The 17,962-nt window shown below is 50.1% G+C and overlaps 6 protein-coding genes across 6 annotated transcripts; 2 read left to right on the plus strand and 4 right to left on the minus strand.

The window, feature by feature from the left end:
* Positions 1–151: 151 nt before the first annotated feature.
* On the plus strand, positions 152–583 carry BT62DRAFT_1004149 (uncharacterized protein; the record flags this gene model as incomplete). Its single annotated transcript, XM_043177007.1, has 3 exons — positions 152–180; positions 321–420; positions 479–583. 3 exons carry the CDS (start codon positions 152–154, stop codon positions 581–583), a joined length of 234 nt encoding a protein of 77 aa, XP_043041851.1.
* An 869-nt stretch (positions 584–1,452) lies between these two features.
* BT62DRAFT_1004151 (uncharacterized protein) lies at positions 1,453–2,274 on the minus strand (the record flags this gene model as incomplete). The annotated part of the gene is made up of 4 exons (XM_043177008.1): positions 1,453–1,508; positions 1,564–1,790; positions 1,849–2,141; positions 2,218–2,274. The coding sequence occupies 4 exons, from the start codon at positions 2,272–2,274 to the stop codon at positions 1,453–1,455; spliced, it is 633 nt and encodes a 210-aa protein (XP_043041852.1).
* Positions 2,275–2,846: 572 nt separating this feature from the next.
* Positions 2,847–5,063, plus strand: BT62DRAFT_918742 (acetolactate synthase; the record flags this gene model as incomplete). The annotated part of the gene is made up of 4 exons (XM_043184105.1): positions 2,847–3,022; positions 3,085–4,501; positions 4,567–4,759; positions 4,825–5,063. 4 exons carry the CDS (start codon positions 2,847–2,849, stop codon positions 5,061–5,063), a joined length of 2,025 nt encoding a protein of 674 aa, XP_043041853.1.
* Positions 5,064–5,505: 442 nt separating this feature from the next.
* On the minus strand, positions 5,506–7,007 carry BT62DRAFT_1004153 (mannose-binding lectin; the record flags this gene model as incomplete). Its single annotated transcript, XM_043177009.1, has 3 exons — positions 5,506–6,608; positions 6,675–6,824; positions 6,887–7,007. 3 exons carry the CDS (start codon positions 7,005–7,007, stop codon positions 5,506–5,508), a joined length of 1,374 nt encoding a protein of 457 aa, XP_043041854.1.
* Positions 7,008–7,246: 239 nt separating this feature from the next.
* On the minus strand, positions 7,247–10,190 carry BT62DRAFT_766865 (uncharacterized protein). Its single transcript, XM_043182207.1, has 6 exons — positions 9,764–10,190; positions 9,280–9,711; positions 7,884–9,234; positions 7,728–7,833; positions 7,578–7,664; positions 7,247–7,520 (listed from the first exon to the last, which is right to left on the minus strand). Exons 1-6 carry the CDS (start codon positions 10,073–10,075, stop codon positions 7,487–7,489), a joined length of 2,322 nt encoding a protein of 773 aa, XP_043041855.1. The 5' UTR covers positions 10,076–10,190; the 3' UTR covers positions 7,247–7,486.
* Positions 10,191–12,385: 2,195 nt separating this feature from the next.
* BT62DRAFT_966329 (phospholipid-translocating P-type ATPase) lies at positions 12,386–17,685 on the minus strand. Its single transcript, XM_043188812.1, has 17 exons — positions 17,180–17,685; positions 16,284–17,123; positions 16,065–16,235; positions 15,820–16,018; positions 15,064–15,766; positions 14,772–15,005; positions 14,439–14,713; positions 14,200–14,379; positions 14,064–14,141; positions 13,942–14,006; positions 13,802–13,885; positions 13,661–13,749; positions 13,498–13,604; positions 13,349–13,441; positions 13,178–13,297; positions 13,095–13,119; positions 12,386–13,036 (listed from the first exon to the last, which is right to left on the minus strand). Exons 1-17 carry the CDS (start codon positions 17,413–17,415, stop codon positions 12,453–12,455), a joined length of 4,083 nt encoding a protein of 1,360 aa, XP_043041856.1. The 5' UTR covers positions 17,416–17,685; the 3' UTR covers positions 12,386–12,452.
* Between the last annotated feature and the right edge of the window lie 277 nt (positions 17,686–17,962).

Raw genomic sequence — 17,962 nt, forward strand, 5'->3', positions numbered from 1 at the left:
CCCTCTTCCTGAGTATCCAACTAACTAACTATCCATGTCAGAGTGAGCTCGAGCTTTCGTTTCCGGTTCCTGGTTTTTTGATTATTTTTTTTTTTTTCCTTTTTGTCTCCCTCATATATAGGCCACAAGCGAACACGCATCTGGACGCGGCATGGCAGATTGCGGGGATTTCTATCTGTGGTGAGTTTTCTTGCTCAGGATGCGTGTGTGTGGCGCGCTTTTCTGGTTTTTGTTTTTGTTTTTTTTTTTTTTTCTCAAAACACACACACAGTTGTTGCTGTGGGTGCTTTGATTATTACGGCGGTATGCCACTTTCGTAGGAAGGCGAGGCGACAACAACGGCAGGCGCAACTTGATGTGGAGATGCAGTTGGGACAAGGGGGGAAACAGAAGCATGGGATGCCGTCTAATCTAACGAAGGTATGTTGTTGTTCTTCTTCCTGTTGTGCGCCACAAAGATATCATCTGATCCTTGAAGCCTCCTTCCCAGCCACAGCCAACGGCCGCGAAAAGGTCGTCGAAGAATTCCGTCTATAATCATGACATTCAAAGACCTGCGCGGTATTACTGGGAGTCTCGGTAGTAAATTTAAAAAAAAACAAAAAAAAAAACATCCCTTTTCCTTTTCGGCTTATATATATACTGTACTGGTAAGCGGTCCTTTTTAAACATTGACGTGACGTTCTGGTTTTTACGAAACTTAGGATTTGTAAATGCACTGTTGTATCACCATCATGATGTACCCACATAACACGCTTCATATATTGGCTCATGGGGGTGGTCATCGTACCGCTACGGATTCAGCCGTTGAGAAAGGAAATTATAGTAGTATACCAAAGGACAAAGCGGTACGTTATATATACGATATGAACCTGCTGTAGGAGCCAGGGCATTTAGTTATCTACTACATGACGTAAGTTGATGAACTTTGATGCATAGCGTCGCAAGTTGATTTGCGAGACCGCCAGACGGCATCGTTACGTTATGTATACACATAAAAACCGTACATCGCAGCCACTCGTATTGGAACGGGTGTTTCCGAACCTAAAATGAACGCGTGCAGATCCACGTTAATCAGCTGGCGTTTTAATTAGGCATCCTTACTAGTGATGATACGAGCAGATTCTCAGGTGGATGACCTAACCCAAGTAGTGAAGATACGCGAACGTGGCAAAGGGGTTTGATTTGAGGTAATGTCAGGTTCTCCGTGGTTAATGCTATTTAGAGAAACTGATCAGACAAGCAAGCGACTCGGCAGACAAGAACGAATACTTCATTCTGTTTTCTGTGAAAAAAAAAAAAGAAAAGAGAAAAGGCGAAGGTGGCAGGGCCATCTTTCTCTCAATTCTACGCGTAGCAGTGGATTCGACATATCAGAGAGCCCTCCTTGCCTTTTTTTTATTTTGTAGAGCGTCGTGGCACTATGTGTATGGCGGAGGGCAATCAACTATGCTATGGATCTTTCTTCGGCGCGGGTTGGAGCCAGTGTGCGTCATGTACTGTGAATACTGACAATGGTTTCGTTCCATCAACGGACTGGTACAGTAAAGCGCGCGGACTCACCCTCCGTGTCGCGAAATAGCTGAACCCGACGATCTATCAGTTCTAGCTCTCGTGTTCTTTCAAAGAATCGAGAAGCGAGCCTGGCTCGAAACTTGAAGACCGTCTGGGATTGACAAATAAATCGTATCGTCATCATCAGGTGAGGTTGTCGTCGTCGTGTCCCATTACTTCCTACGATACTTGCTCCATCACCAGCAGCCGGATCATCTCTCTCAATTCTGCGCGCACTGGTAGCGTATTCGACATATCAGAAAGCCCCTCCTTTCCTTTTCTTTTCTTACGAACTACGTTTTTTTGTGTTTGAAGATAATCGTGCATAACCCCTCAGTACGTTCGGGGAGCCTAACACTCCGCTCCACCCGACTGATATTCGGTGGAGCGAAAAAGGAATGCGGCGTAGACACTGAACGGAGCCAAGACGAACGAAGGGTGCCGGTGGGTTCATAGAGTCGCGCAAGGTGAGACGTTTGATGGATGAAGAAGATATACTGCTGGAAAACCAGATGGCGGATGCGGGTGCACTGCACGGACGGTTCTTCATTTACACCATAAACGGTACAGATGTGGATTTTGTTGTGCTATGTAGCACTAAAAGAATCCTCCTGAGGCGGTTTTGTCGATCTATCTATCGAAAGCCCACCGCTCTGACCAGACCTCCTCACGGGGAAGCGGCGTCCGTTCCGTGCATATCGGATGGTCCGTCGCCGACATCCAAAGAAAGAACCAGGGCTTTCCAGACAGTAACAAGACAAGTGCCCTGCTCATCGGTTCGGAGCGATGAGAGGAAGCTCCATGCATCTAGGACGAACTAATAGGGAATACTGACATGCACCGTCTTCAATGACTGTGACTTTCTTTTAGCGGCGTCCGAGAACGAGAAGAAGAAAAGGGAACGTCGTGAGACAGAGTGAGCTTGAGACACTGGTATCGTTTTAGGGAGGTCAAATCCTTCAAGGGAATTTTTGCCCCGAAACTAAGTAGTGGATAAATTCCCTGGTACCAAACAGGTAGGTTCTGAACCGGTATTTTGGTAACGGTTTTGCACCGGCTTGGGGAATGCAAAAAAAACACTTTGGTCAGATTTGGAGGAAGAATCAGGGACGATGGAGTCTCGGATATGTTCGGCCGGCCGATGAAATTCTACCGAGTCAGAAAAAGAGGAGTTTCTCTCATTGACCACCACCATTTAAAGCTCCTGGGAGTCACTACAGAGTCTCTCCACTCCCTAATTTTCTCTCCTTGGCCGTGAAGAGTGCTCCATTCTTTTTTTTTTTCTAGTGGCTATGTCTCTACCTGTGACCATGCGCGCAAAGGGCGTACCGGCAGCCCCAAGATTCGTTCGGTGTCGTTCGACAGCTGTGTCGGGATATTCGATGCTCGAAGCAAAGTCAAGAGTGCGCGAGCGTGCACGGAATATTAGTCGGTCGACGAACCAAAAAGCAGAGCTAGCACCCGCCGTGTACGTCTCAACTAAATTCTTTTTTTTTTTCTCATGGAGAGAGGAGTCTTATTGTCGCATAGGCGACCTGTATCCACACCGGGATTATACCAGATCCCTCCAAAAAATAATGTCAACCTCCCTATGCACGGTCCTGGTCCCCATCCAAATGCACCTCAGGACCACACCTTTGTCGGTCTGTCAGGTGGACAGATATTCCACGAGATGATGTTGCGCCATAATGTCAAGCACATCTTCGGATACCCTGGAGGCGCCATTCTTCCTGTCTTCGATGCCATCTACAACTCTCCGCACTTTGACTTCGTCCTCCCCCGGCACGAGCAAGGCGCTGGACATATGGCTGAAGGGTACGCACGCGTGTCCGGCAAGCCAGGCGTCGTCCTCGTCACCTCAGGACCGGGAGCGACAAATGTTGTTACTGCCATGCAGGACGCTTTGAGTGATGGCATACCCTTGATCGTGTTCTCAGGGCAGGTTGCGACATCTGTGATCGGATCCGATGCGTTCCAAGAGGCCGACGTCCTTGGGATATCTCGCAGCTGCACAAAATGGAATGTCATGGTCAAGGACATCTCAGAGCTGCCTCGGAGAATAAACGAAGCGTTCAAGATCGCCACCTCCGGCCGACCTGGCCCCGTCCTCGTTGATTTGCCCAAGGACATCACCGCCGGTATTCTCCACACTCCTCTGCCATACAAGGCCACGATGCCTGGTACCAACCTCGGCCTGCCTGCCAACCCCATGCAATCGCTCGAGCCACCCCCCGAAGTCGCTCTCATCCGCCAAGCCGCCGCCCTCATAAACCAAGCCCAACGCCCCATCATCTACGCCGGGAACGGCGTCCATTCATCACCCAAGGGCCCCGAGCTCCTCCGTCAGCTGTCCGAGCAGGGTAACATCCCGGTGACGACGACTCTGCAGGGACTCGGCGCATTCGACGAGTCCAACGAACGGAGCCTGCACATGCTTGGCATGCACGGAAGCGCATACGCCAACCTTGCGATGCAGCAAGCGGATGTCATCATCGCTCTCGGTGCCCGGTTCGACGATCGTGTGACGGGGAAGGTCGACACGTTCGCTCCGGCTGCCCGTGCTGCTGCTGCCGAGGGCCGTGGCGGCATCATCCACTTCGAGATCATGCCGAAGAACATCAACAAGGTCGTGGAAGCATCCATCCCCATCCTCGGAGACGTCGTCGCCAACCTTGGCACCCTTGTTCCTCTGATCACGCCGTCACCCAGGAATCAGTGGTTCTCGGACATCAAGCAGTGGAAGGAGAAGTACCCCTTTACGTATGTGAAGAGCGAGGCTGGCGCGAGAATGAAGCCGCAGGAGGTTGTGGAAGAGCTGGATAGGCAGACGTCGAGTTACAAGGAGAACGTCGTTGTGTCTACCGGTGTCGGACAGCATCAGATGTGGGCCGCTCAGCACTACCGCTGGAAGTACCCTCGTCAACTGATCACTTCTGGAGGTCTAGGAGTAAGTCGATATTCCCTCGTCGTATTGGATTCCCGTTACTGACTCTTCCCTTCCCTTCCCTAAAGACCATGGGCTTCGGTCTTCCCTCTGCCATCGGTGCCAAGGTTGCCGCACCCGAAAAAACCGTCGTTGACATCGACGGCGACGCTTCCTTCAGCATGACTGCCATGGAACTCGCAACGGCGTCGCAGTACAACATTGGTGTCAAAGCTCTTGTCCTGAACAATGAGTTCCAGGGAATGGTCCTTCAATGGCAAGGTATGGCCCGGTTTTCCCCCTGCCCTTGCCCTGCCCTGCCTTTGTTTTCTGATGTGTTTGTTCAGATCTGTTCTACGACGCCCGGTACTCGCACACGAGAATGACGAACCCCGACTTTGTCATGCTAGCAAAGGCCATGGGCGTGCATTCCTTACGCTGTCATACCGCTGCGGAACTGCCTGCGAAGATGAAAGAGTTTTTGGAGTACGACGGTTCGAGACCTGTGCTGATGGAGTGCTTGGTGGAGAGGAACGAGCATGTGTTCCCTATGGTATGCTTCCTTCTTTTCTTTTCTTTTTTTTGATATGTCCTCGTCCATGGCTCACTCTTTTGTTGGCAGGTCCCCGCTGGCAAGGCCCTGCACGAGCAGCTCCTACACCCCATTCTCAGAGAAAAAACAAAAGCATGATTTGGTGGAGGGTCGTGTATCGGGTTGGTCGGTCGGTTGTCGCATCTGCATTCATTTATTGGCATTGTTTATCACGATCTTACTGCGGAAGGAGGGGGCCGTCATACTCACTAACTATTTACCACGTACCTACACTGGTGAGGCGAGATTTTGCATTTGTATATTTTACAAAAGGGATCGTAGGTGGTCCCAGGTCACGATCTTTTTCTGACGGAATGAAATGAATGTAGTTTGTATCGGACGGGCATCGAGTAATGAACATAACATAAAAGTGCAAGTCCCAACTATTTAGGTAAGAATTTGACTGTATAGAGTAGTGAGTGAGTGAGTGATACGTTCAGTACACCGCACCCCAAATACCCCCCAGTCTGTCCGTCTCGTCTCCAGATCTCCCCCAGAACCCAACTAACCCCCACTCGCCCCCACTCCCCGCGTCGGTAGGCACCACAGTAGTCAGACAGTCGTCCGTAGCCACCCCACCCTCCAAGACGGTTCCCGCATTGGTCGTAAGCGCGAGGTAGAAAACACGCGTGTGGTCATTGTATTTGGCACTGCACGCAGTGATCTGCGTGATGTACTCGCCGTCCCCCAGAGAGAGCGTGTTATCGTCGCCGCCGGTCCCGCCGTGGTAGACGGTGCTCGTGCTCCCGCCTGGGTACGCCAGGTCGTAGGAGACGGCGTCGACGCGGCTGCCGGAACGGATGGTGATAGATGTGAGGGTGGGCACGTCGCCTGAGAGAGACGTGGCGATGTCGTTGAATGGGTCGCCGTGCGGACCGCCCGCGGGGTCCGAGAGACGGAGTGAGGAGGACAGGGACCAGGAGGCAGTGGCGGACATGGGGTAGTGGTCGCTGAGCGGCGCCCCGTCGTCAGTGAGGAAGTTGTCGTCTTCGTTGGTGAAAGACGTCGTGGAGAGCGCGATGATGGAGCTCGGGCGGGTGAATATCTTGTCGACGACTTCGCACGAGACCATCTCGGCCTGGGTGGTCCCGTTGGGGAAGGGGAAGTCGCACACGAGAGCAGCGGAGCCTTCGGCGGGGTATGAGCCTCCGCGGATGTTGGAAATCCACGCATCGGTGGAGCCTGTGTCGTCGATCATCCCGTGTAGGGCTTCCGAGTCGCTCTCGCGGGTGTACCGGGAGTTGGTATCACCCATGATGATGACAGCCATGCCTGCAGACCACGTATCCATGTACGCAACAAGTTGGGCAATATTCGCCGCTCGGGCCTCGAGGTCGCCTTCTTCGTCGCCGGCGTCGGTGTGGAGGTTGTACAAGTCGATCCAGGCACCTGCCGATACGCGGATACGCACCAGGGTAAAGCCCTTGGGTGTCAGGCAGTCCCCAGAATCGATATAACATTCATCCCAAGTCGTGCGTTCCAAGTCGATGTATTCAAAGTCGGAGAGCGTGTTGAGGCCAGAACCAATGCCTGCACCACCTGAACACATGGATGTTAGTTAGCAAATACTTTCTGTCCAGTAAAATAGAAAAACTCAGTAAGTACCCGACGTGGGAGTGCGATATGGGTGACTGTCGTTTGCATAAAGCTCAGCATGGTAGTTAAAATCTTCTTCAACGTTGATGACATTGTATGGGCCTAGTCGCTCTGATATCAACGGCGTGTTCGTTGCAGGATTACTAGATGAGAGTCCTTCTGTATACAATATAGGGCTTAAATTCGCGATCGACAGGTGTGAGGAACCGGAAACGACTAACCAGGCAAACCCGCGACATTGTAAGTCAACAAGGAGAAGGTCCCTGATGTAGTATCTGCGGTAGTGAACCGCGCAAATAGAGACGAGACAAGGACGACACTCCAGACACTGGGGGAAAACATTGTCGACCAGCTGAACGTAATTGTCCCCCCATCACGTAGTTATAGCCCTCTCGTGCGCGGCAAACTTTTCTAGACGAAAAGGTTCCACATCGCACGTTCAGGACATCCGTCACGAGGAGACTTGAATTCATCACCAACAAAACACATGCTCGAAACAAATCGGCAGGAAAAAGCATATATCAGCTTCTCAAACGACGCAAAAGAACTTCCAGAAGCCGTAAATGGGAACGATAACACAAGGTAACGAGCAATTGCGAGCGCACGTGCCCGAGATAGCGACCCGGTCCGCGTTTGGCAAAGTAAGGGTGTAAAAGGTTTCTGGAGGACGTTCAAAGACAACGGGGAAGAAAAAAAGGAATTATTACCAGAAGAAATATATTACCAGCGCCGGCAGTCTATTACGCCGCTGAAGTATGAAAATCAATACACATTCCGAGGTAGATAGAGACCGTTGTAAAAATAATACAATTGAATGCGAGCTAAGGGATGAAAATTCTTGAATAACCTTCCACGCTATAAAGAAGAGGCAGTCAGGAGACATGACAATCACAAGGAAACAGAGCTACGCACTTTCGTCGACAACAAGGACAGCGATGTTTAGAGGAAGAGGAACGCGACGCCAGACTCTCTCGGCAGTTATCGCACATCGAAAGACACCTGAAATTGACGGACCAAGTCGGAAAGTTGCATAAATGTCGGGAAAAAAAAAACAAGACAAACCTGCAAGGCCAGCAGATGATCTCGCGTACTTCTGTCGTACAAATGACGCAGTTTTGTCTAGGGTCATCATAGGATAATAAATCGTCGCTCTTTGCAGTGCTAGAGGCTAAGGAAATGGAATGAGTATATGAATAAGCAACAGGTAGACCGACGAACAGCCCGGACTGAGATCAGCGTCGACTACGCTTCCGTAATGAGCAGACTTTTCTCCGTCCAGCAATGCACCATATCGTCGTCGCGTCAGGGGAGAGCCGCCAGTGTGTGTCATGTGTGCCAAGAGCGTCGTCGACGAAACCCCCGGCGTCGACTCCTTCGCACGTAAATCGGCATACAGCGCAAGGGCCTCTCGATCTTTCTCCTCGTCTTCCTCGTCCTCATCTTCTTCATCTGAAGACGCTGAAGCAGCATCTTCGTTATCCCATTCGTCATCGTCATCGTCATCACTAAGTTCGTCACCTTTCACAAACCTATCATACAGATCATCGCCACCCCCTAGGTCTTCCACAAGATCGTGTACGCCGCGGTCATTCATGATTTCGAGGCGGCTAGGTGGTGGCGCCATCCAAACATTCCTCACCTTCCTTCCTCTAATAATATCCCAAAACATTTTGAAAGCGGTCCCGCCCACACTACAAACACCTTTCACGTATCTCCACGCTTCCCTCAACCACAGCCGGCTCACACCAATTATGCCAGGGATACCCACGCTTCCTCCTGAGGGGGCCTCCTCCTCTCGAACGTGCACCATTCTAATCTCATTTTTCCACCCCCACATGGTGCGTCTCTTGTTTCTATTCCTTCCTGATGGTGGAACTGCAACTGATCCAGGGATCACGGTTATCGCGCCGGATCTGCTCATCGCCACAGTCCCGTACTCGATTTCAGCATGGACAGGAACGGTTCGTTTCGGAGCTACGACTGTCCCCATTTCATTTCCCCAGCCACGCATTCCGGTGGCTTCCAGACTCGCAGTACCAACGCGCAAGATGAGCACGCCAAAGTCTTCGTCCCAGTTGGGTGACCATGACCACGCACTAGTGCTGCGTCCAGCAAGACCAAGACCTAATAATGGTCGGGTAATGCTCCCAGTGAGAACGAGCTGCGTAAGACAATTGAGGGATATCGTGAGGACTATCGTGATCAGAAGCATAGTCTCGAATAAATTGGGTATATAGTTGAGCAGGGGATAGTTGGCGGTGCCATTTGGGCTGGAGTATGAAGAGGGGATATCTTTATCCGACGAATGGAGGGGAAGAGATGAGTAGGAATGCATCAGTAATGTGATATGGAAATGGATCAATGACAAGATAGAGGTAAGGGCGGTAGGAATGAGGCGGTGGGTCGACCATTGCTTTCGGATCGAAAGGATGTGGAAGACCGTGAGCTGGAGGAGAGGAATCGCAATGGTGAATACGACATGCTTGTCCGGTCTTGAAGGCAGACCTTCTGGTTTGTTGACGTGCGTGATCGGTGAAGAATAGATATGAAGAAGAAACGCATAGCCGACCTACGGAAGGTGAGCCCAGATAAGACACATCGTGAGATCACGCACCAGATTGAAGGGGGAACTGTTCGCTTGCATATGCGCCCCAATGCCCACCCCTACTCCGTCGAGGCCCTTGACGAATCCCTCTACACAGAATGCAGCGCACACAGCACAAAACGTGGACCAGGCAATCTGGTTCATCTCCCTTTGTTCACTCCACCGGAGTAGGTCATGCATCGTTCCAGACTCGTATTCGGGACAAAGGTCGGCACTTTTGAGGAGAAGGAGAGTCCACATTAATAACATCTTGCACATATAATACAAGGACGGCATATGGAGCGCGAGACGTGTACTTGTTCGAGAAACATCCATGGGTAGGAGGGCGTTGTAAAGCCTTCGCCTTAGCGATACACGTCGTCGCCTCTGAGAGTTAAGCTGAGAGGCGTTGGGAAACCGGGTGGGAACAACGATGTTCTGGATGCGATGCATCAGAACGGCCTGTAACGACAGTGGGAAGCAGCTCGACCAAATGAAAAGCAATACGATTTACCATAGCGAAGAGCCCTAGCATGTACGCCGACGTGAAGAAAGCCCAAGGGCCAGGGAACGACTGTGCTGTCAGGGATATACTCGGCTTACTTGCCGCCGCCGCAGTCGACGTCCAGGTAACAGCTTCAGCAATGGGAGTATCTTCAGCAATCATATCGTCCACTTTCCGTATTTTTGCTAGCAGCCGAGTGGGAATCGATAGTAAGGTGGAACCGATGGCGCTCAGATTTACGGAAATGTTGTAGGTCCCGCTGACAACGTCGTGGTGGATGGGAATGGGAAGAGAGTGTTCCGACGGTTCTCCTGTTGACATCTTGAACCAACCGGGTGCCCAAGAAAAGAGTTTGCCCTCAAGGACGCCAAGAACAAAGAACAAGGCTCTGCGGTAATGATGTTGTAATGCCTGTTGCCCTCTAATCCACGTGGATGGGGCAAGGCCTAATTTGGCACGCGACCTTGTTTTATTGGAATTTTCATTTTCACCTTGTTCTCTTCGAGGATATTACTCTTGTTTCGTGTATGGACTGACCGTGGTCCTAACGATTGCTCTCGCGATACCGTGAAATATGTAAGAATAAGATTTCTTCTCTGGCTTGCCTTGACTCCTAGCATTCAGTATGTACGCAGGCATCCTGAAGCAAAGCTGTTGTTGATTCTCGAGCTCGAATCAATGAAATTGACCGTAGCGTTTCGAAAGAACAATAGTAAGGTTTCTGACCCTACGAGTGGCACGACACCGCCAAATGATGCAGATGATTTGTCATGACGACTCTTTTGTTCTCCCAGTGATGAATAAGTGAACTAGTGGGTAGATGTATCAGATAAATCGATGAAGTACAAGCAAGACGTCAGACGGTGCGAACTTCAAGGGATCTCCTTTGCAGATGTCGATGAAGGATCAGGGGGATCGATTCACGACATAAGGACGCATGGCAAACCGTTTTTACCGCAGGGGATGAATAAAAAAATTTGACCAAAGATCCCGAAAATGAATTGAGACGACGTAATCATGATAAAGAATGATTCAGAACCGGAAAACTTGGAACATGAAAAATGAACCGTAATACTACTAGACTAGAATAGCAAGATGAGAGACAGCGGTCTGCACAGGGACACACATGATAGTAGTACATCGAGGCAGCGAAAGAGGAAGCAGTGTAAATCCTACGCGTACTACATTGCCTGACGCGAGAACTCAGTTGTCGAGAATGACTGCAACAGAATCGGAGTTCTAGGGATGTGCACCGTATCCGTAGTACGGTGGATATGCAGGGCGGATATGAATACAGGTCCGTACCGTAGCCAACCGTGATGACCCCAAAAAACGGCCGTGTTCATACGGTTCAAATACGGTCATTGAGGAAGTTGCCGGCGGCCGAAGGGCACCTTGTGCCATAAAGGTCAGTGGCCTACGACCTAAAGATGTGTTTAGCACTCTTAGTTTAACCCCAGAAATCTGCCTATACGGACATGGTCTCAACCATACCATACGGTGGGCAATAATTTCTATACGATCATATCCGTAATCGTACGGTGCATATCCCCAGCTTAGAACCCTTCCAGTCCTTGAAGTAAACCGCAGTAGCGTCCCTGTGTGGCTCTCCATGCTCCCACCTCAATCAGACCTTGGACCTGGGGAAAGCGAACTTCAAAGCAGTCCTGGTCATCGCAGATAGCGCGAGGCAACCAAAGCCCATCGTTTGAAGGTTACATAGAGGATGGATCATAGTAGACGAAAGATGGACCATTCAGGTGTTGTTGGGTAGTCACGGGAAGCGTCGAAATACGTGCGTCGAAACAACCTTCTTTCGACGGACCCAACCCTTTCCTTCCCACTGAGAAATACTCGGTCACGCAGCGCGCTGTCTTCCGCTCAGTGGCCTTTTGCCTGGATCCATGAGGATACACGCGAGCCGGCTGTAAGCTTACCGCCCCGGAAAGACGACTGGACGTGCTCCATTTTTTGCAGAAACCCGTAGACGATGCTTGCAGTGCAGCACAAGAGAAGGGAGGAACCAGGAACATACATATACACGGAGGCGCACGGTGGGAAAAATAGCAGAGCTGTCACAGTGGTAGGGAGTCCCGCCAAGACGCAAGAGGTGGTAGCGGTCGAGTCATCGCCTCGTGCAACGCGTTCTTTCACGTGAAGAACAGGATGGGGTTTCGGATGAGGAGATGATGTGGGGAAGGCAAGAAAGAAGTGATGGGGGGGAACGAACGAACGTCCGCGTCCTTTTATACACGTCTGGAGGCGCGTCCACGTGACGATCGGAACACTTCATAGGTACCTACCTCATCATATTAGGAAAGACCGGGATTCTGTTTTGGTCCGGGCGTCGACATCCCGCCTCCCTGTTTAGCATTCCAAACGCCTGTACCGGTTGTGCAGGTAACAACCACGTACGCCTATTGAAAATTCGTCCAGCCCTTGTGGACCTCGCAAGACGTCTTGACTTGTCAGTCGCAACATATAAAAGACGAACAGCTCCGGCTCTGGAAATCATCACCAATGAATAACAACAGAACATGCAATAAATGACCATTTAGTATTACTACCACTACCTAGATGAATATGCGAGCAATTGATACAGATATTGTTTGATACAACGAAAGCAAAAAATAAAATAAATAGTTCAGATAAACAAAACCAAAAAAAAAAAAAAAAAGAAGTCACACTCCAACTCCAATCACCCGCTCTTCCTAAGAGAGAGCTTCTTAATACTGCGCCGGAATGGATTCGAGAACGACGATGACTGCTTGCCCTTCCTCGAAGCGGGCACCTCAGCGGGAGGCACCCCTCCGAGGTTATTTTGCCATCGTTCCGACAAATTAGTCTGGATTCTCCTCATCGCCACTCCGTTCTCCTCAGTCGCAAAGTCAAACCCTCGATCCACAGACACGAGACCCGTAGCCATGTCCGTCCGACTAGCCGCCCGAATGTCAATGGACATTCGATCATTGATGGTCATCAGGCTGCTTGCGCGCGACGATCGTCGAGACATAATCGACGTCGGTCGTCCTCGGTTTTCTTTCATCACTCTCATACCGATACCGAGGTGAGTCTCGGAATCATGAGTAAGGTCCCGGTAAGGGTCCTTCTTTCGTACCCAGCGAATGATGTCCAAATCGTCGGGGCGGAATCCGAATTTCCATGCCTTTGCGATATACCGAGGAGCCAACGACAGCAGCATTGTAAGAGGAATGGCGAGCCAGAAGTATGCAGAGGCGCTGAGGAAGTAATAATTTCCATAGAGGTTAGTCACTGCATAGCCTAGAACATGACGAGGTGAGATGGTGGCTCGCGACACAATGAAGAAAAAAAGCATTACCTGGTGAAATGAGCGAGTAGATATACTGAAAGAGGAATCTACCGTCAGAATACATTGTCCAAGATGGTGTTCTGTTGACTCACCGTGAAGCCCCAGACAAGGGCAATTCCGAAAGAGACTGCAAATGCAAGCCACCAAGTCCATGCGGATGCCGCCATCCCCGTGAATATATTCGCGACCATAACGCCCGAAACAGCCATAGTCTCAAGAGCTAGGTCAGAAAACAGTAATGCCCGTCAAGGCCGGGAACATACCGTAGAGTACTCATAAAGATGCGTATCATAGCCGTCACTCCGCGACGTGGGCGAGAAATACCCGTATGTGATGAGGAAATAAATGATGACGGACTTGTAAGCAAGGGAAAATCAGCCAGATTTAGACACGAAAAACGCATCCCACTCACTTGGTACATCCCATCGAGAATATACACATAGAAATCCCGCATGGAAAACCAATAACTGCTGCGCCCATAATGATAAAGCTCCGGCAAATCCATGAGGGCCTGGGAATCTGTAGGACGGCGATATGAGAAAACTCGTATGGGTTTCCAAGGCTTCTCGGCGCACCTAAGATGCGGTCGAAGAGACCTATCCCGACAACGGCCAGTAAAGTCCACAACGAGTTCCAGAACAGGATATACACATAATCAAACACGCTGCGATCACAGATTAATAACAGAAAAAAACACCAACAGCTTGGCAACTCACAATGTGCCGCTCCATCCGCAGTATATCTGGAACCAAAATTTGATTCCCATCGGTACCACGTTTTTGTAAAAGAAGGTTAGAATCCTAGTGTCACGCACGATCAGTCCGAGCCATAAGCGCGAAGTGTAATATCGACTTACAAGGTCCCGTTCCGAGCGAACGACCAATGTCCGTGTACTAATAAGAGCTTTTTCAAGAAACGGAACTTACTCCCATGTCATTACGCTAATCCAACGGCCCAGGGGGGAAGGGAACTACATACCTGGCCAATAGCATAATCCGATGAATTGACAGCTTGTACGCCTTCTTCACCGGAGATACCAACACCGACATCAGCAGCCTGTCAAGTTTAATTGACTGTGAACCATAGCATACTCGTACAGTGAAAGGCGACTAACCTGAATCATGCTAACATCATTGGCGCCATCACCAATGGCGAGCGTCATGACATGCAAGTTGTCTTTCACCAAGCGGACGATCAGAGCCTTTTGCAAAGGCGATACACGACAGCAGATGACGCCTTCGCAAAGGGTTCCCAGCCGAAGTAACAGCTGTCTACTGCTATCATGATCAAAGGCCTAAGAACCGCGTGAATAAACTAACTTTTCAAAAAAAAAAAATAATCGAGAGCAAGCACCTGAGTCAACGCAGCCCCATCAACAACCAGAACGAAACCACCAGGAAGTTCATCGACATCTTCACCAACAATCGAGTTGCGTCTCTCATCACGATCAAGTTGGAACGACTTTGATTCGCGCGGGATTGGCTCTACCTGGGGAGTCATATCCGTGACTTCAGGGAAAAAGCGCTTCATCGCGTTCCTCATCTGTTCTTCGACGGGTTTAGAACTGCCACCCCGTACGATAATGATATTCGAATCCGGCGCGACGAGGTTCGTACTTCGTCCGATGGCTACGAGAATAGATATATGAGATATGACGACTTCTGCCCGTACACGCACATTGCTTACCTATGGCAGTTTCCATTTTGTCACCAGTAGCAACCCATATCTTGATTCCGGCGCGTTTGAGGTCGGCAATTGTCTCGGGTACGCCATCTTGTAAACGGTCCTCAATGGCAGTAGCGCCTAAGAGACGGAGGTCCCTTTCTAACTCCTCAGAGACTTGCTCGATTTTAGCTTCACGGTCGTCCATGGAAACAGACGCCTGATGGTAGCGTTCGCTCCAGTATATATACTCATCAGCTATAAAAAAAAAATCATTAGTTGTCATAGCTTGCCAGTGATGGGAGCATAGACTCACTAGAAATGACCTTGTAAGCCAAGGTAAGCGTCCTCAGTCCTTCGTTTGCAAACTCGTTCAAATGACGTTCCGTCTCCGCCTTAAGATCATCACCTCCCGCTTTTAAGCGCTCGAAGATAACGTTATCCGCGCCCTTAGTCATTAAGAATATCCGGTCATCGTCGCTCTCTAGCTTCCTCAAGACGACGCTCATCCTCTTCCTCGCACTGGTAAATTCCAAGATATTCAGCAGTTCGTACCGTTCAGGTTCATCTGATCCCGGGCTTCGCATTGATAACGTCTCCTTATCACGTCCCAAGAAGACGTAACCCATATCGGCAGCGGACTGGACAAGAGCGGCTTCATCTGGAGATTGGGCCTTGTACTCGATTCGCCCGGTCACAGGATCAACAGAGGTAAGCACGGTATGGCATAGCGCCAACACACTGAAAAAGCCGTTCAATGCACGAGCGTGAGCCTGGCTTTCAGGCGGGGCATCTTCGGAGATAGCGGCCTCGATATCGGCCTCGAGGATGACATCCCTGAAACGATGCCCGCCGTCCTTTGCAGACTGACCAAGAACAGATGTGGAAGCCGATACGAAAGCATCCGTTTGCGCTTTTTGTTTGAGTTCGTATATAGAGTCTTCTTCGGGGTCACCGCTCTCCGGATCTCCCTTGTATGGTTTCCCTCCAATTGAGCACTGACGAAAGACCATCGAATTCTGAAAAGAGCGATCAGCGAGCGTATTGCAGTTTGATCGTCAAATGAAAACACCTGTGTTAGAGTCCCTGTCTTGTCAGAGAAGATGTATTGTATTTGACCAAGATCATCAGATAGATTCCAACTGCGAGCCAAGGTAGCTTGATTAGTCTTCTCGTACCATATGTCTTTATCGAAGTAGATGAAAGCGGACTGTAGTGTCCGTACCACTTCGATAGAGATATACAACGATATGGGAACAATATCTTGGAAACTGCAGCCATTAGAGTATTGCTGCCAAAGTGAGCTTGATCACTCACGTCAGTAAGGCATACGCCCAAGTAACCAGACCATTAATGGACGGATTGTCGTCGCTTTGGTTGTCGTCGTATAGCCACGGTGCTCCCATAGGATAATAATGCTTCTCTAGCGCGGAATCAACAATAGCACAGATGGTGGAAAGGCCAGCAAGAATGGCAAGATTGATAAGCCTGCTCGGGGGGTGAGTAAGGGCTCGAAGGAATGTAAAAAGCACGTACACTTGAGGGTTCATCTTCCTCTCAACTCTGCTTCGCTTGCTAGGGGCGCTACCAGAGTTCATGACAATCTTGGAATCCTGACCAGTGAACAACACGAGCCCGATGACCCAGTCTGTATTCCGTAGCACAGTTCCACGCAACAGAGTCATCGGGATATCCACAGGTGCCTGCTGGTCGTCCAGAGAAACCATGGCATTGAGGCGATACATGTTATTTTCTGGGCGATCGCACTGTACTTTGAAAGGACGTGTCCGTGAACAGGAATAGGCATCACGCAGGTGGGTCAGAGCGGGAACGGCATTCCGGGACTTGAGATTGGTTTCCCCATCCAAGTTTTTCGTTTCCACGAAAGCTTCGTTTTCGTCATCCGACGTCGCACAGATAAGAATATCCGCAGGAAAAGGATGGTTGTCCGAGAGCTTGACAAAGTCTCCGACACGAACGTCCTCCCACGGGGTATTCTTCCAACATGGACCGCCGGCTTGTGGGTTATCATAATCGAACTCGACATCAAAGTCATCGTTGGGCGAATGTTTCTTGGATCCCGCGTTGCCGGCTGCGATCTGAGCCGGAGTAGGTTGTCGTTTGCTAGGAAGGAGACCTCGGACAAAAGTCTTGCTCTTGGAGTTCATCGCATTCGGATTGTGCCAACCTCCGCCGGAGAGGACCTTGACGGTGCTCTGATTGACGGCCTTGTCTGATTGGTGGCGCTTGATATCCTCGTACCCGTCCTTTGCAGCGGTGAGCGCGAGGATGATGATCAAGGGCAGAATGACGACGCCCGGGGATATTGTGGAGAACTTTGGAAAAAATTGGAGAATGGCAAGCCCAAGGAAGAACCTGCGCCATCAACGTAAAGAGGTCAAAGATATCACCGTCACTCAAGGCACACTCACAGGTTCGCAATTCGCCTAAACTGCTCCATTAGATTTCGTGGCAAGAAGGTGAGAACCGTGTATTTGGATGTGATGACCTGGTTGCTGCTATACACATGGTCGGGCTTGACTCTTCCTTTGTGGTCGATATAGTCTGCGGAGAGCGGCTGATTGACGAAAATGGTCCTGGGAGGCCCTGGCGGTCGTTTCTGAGAGAAAAGGTCCTCGATGCTGAAGGACGTGAGCTTGCCAAGCATAGCTGCGAGGAAGTCAGCGCTGGGAATAAAGAAAGGGATGGATCAGAGCCGAGTCAGATACGTGGTCGCTGTGAAAGTTCCATCATGATTTTCCGGAGGCGCGCGTTGACATTACTGCTGTCCTGGGCCCCGAAACCGGCATATGGATGACGAAGATCAAACTTGTGATACATAAGCCGTCTGACCCGGAATCCGTTTCAGGCATGACAGATTCACTATTCCGTCAGACGCGCAATGGATTGCCAACCAACGACAATTCATCCTTACGCGATGCCCGGTAGATGATGAGATCAGATGGTCGTGGTGGCAGTAACTGAACTTTGATCGATGGCACACAGGAGCTGCAATACGCAATACAGTTGTAGAAATACAAGTATCAATAAAAGTAAGAGTTTAAAAAAACCGGTATATGGTTACAACCTGACTCAGCAATGTTAATGGACGACGGAAACGACCCACAGAAAGTCCGAGAAAAATACAATATACACGTACCGCCCCGGGAACCCAAGCTTCAAATTTATGTACTGTCAGAGATAGTAGTTACAGG

Source organism: Guyanagaster necrorhizus (genome assembly GCF_019112545.1).
Source record: "Guyanagaster necrorhizus MCA 3950 unplaced genomic scaffold BT62scaffold_8, whole genome shotgun sequence".
NCBI lineage: Eukaryota > Fungi > Basidiomycota > Agaricomycetes > Agaricales > Physalacriaceae > Guyanagaster > Guyanagaster necrorhizus.

Bases quoted from the DNA above. Each gene is read 5' to 3' on its own strand.
- BT62DRAFT_766865 (XM_043182207.1), bottom strand. From the start codon at position 10,075: ATGTCAACAGGAGAACCGTCGGAACACTCTCTTCCCATTCCCATCCAC. The intron at 9,712-9,763 runs GTAAATCGTATT...CTGTCGTTACAG, and splicing joins TGCTAGGGCTCTTCGCTATG to GCCGTTCTGATGCATCGCAT. The intron at 7,834-7,883 runs GTTCGTCGGTCT...CCATTTCCTTAG, and splicing joins CGCTGATCTCAGTCCGGGCT to CCTCTAGCACTGCAAAGAGC.
- BT62DRAFT_966329 (XM_043188812.1), bottom strand. From the start codon at position 17,415: ATGCTTGGCAAGCTCACGTCCTTCAGCATCGAGGACCTTTTCTCTCAG. The intron at 15,006-15,063 runs GTGAGTCTATGC...TTTTTTTTATAG, and splicing joins GGCTTACAAGGTCATTTCTA to CTGATGAGTATATATACTGG. The intron at 14,007-14,063 runs GTATGTAGTTCC...CATGGGAGTAAG, and splicing joins CGGATTATGCTATTGGCCAG to TTCCGTTTCTTGAAAAAGCT.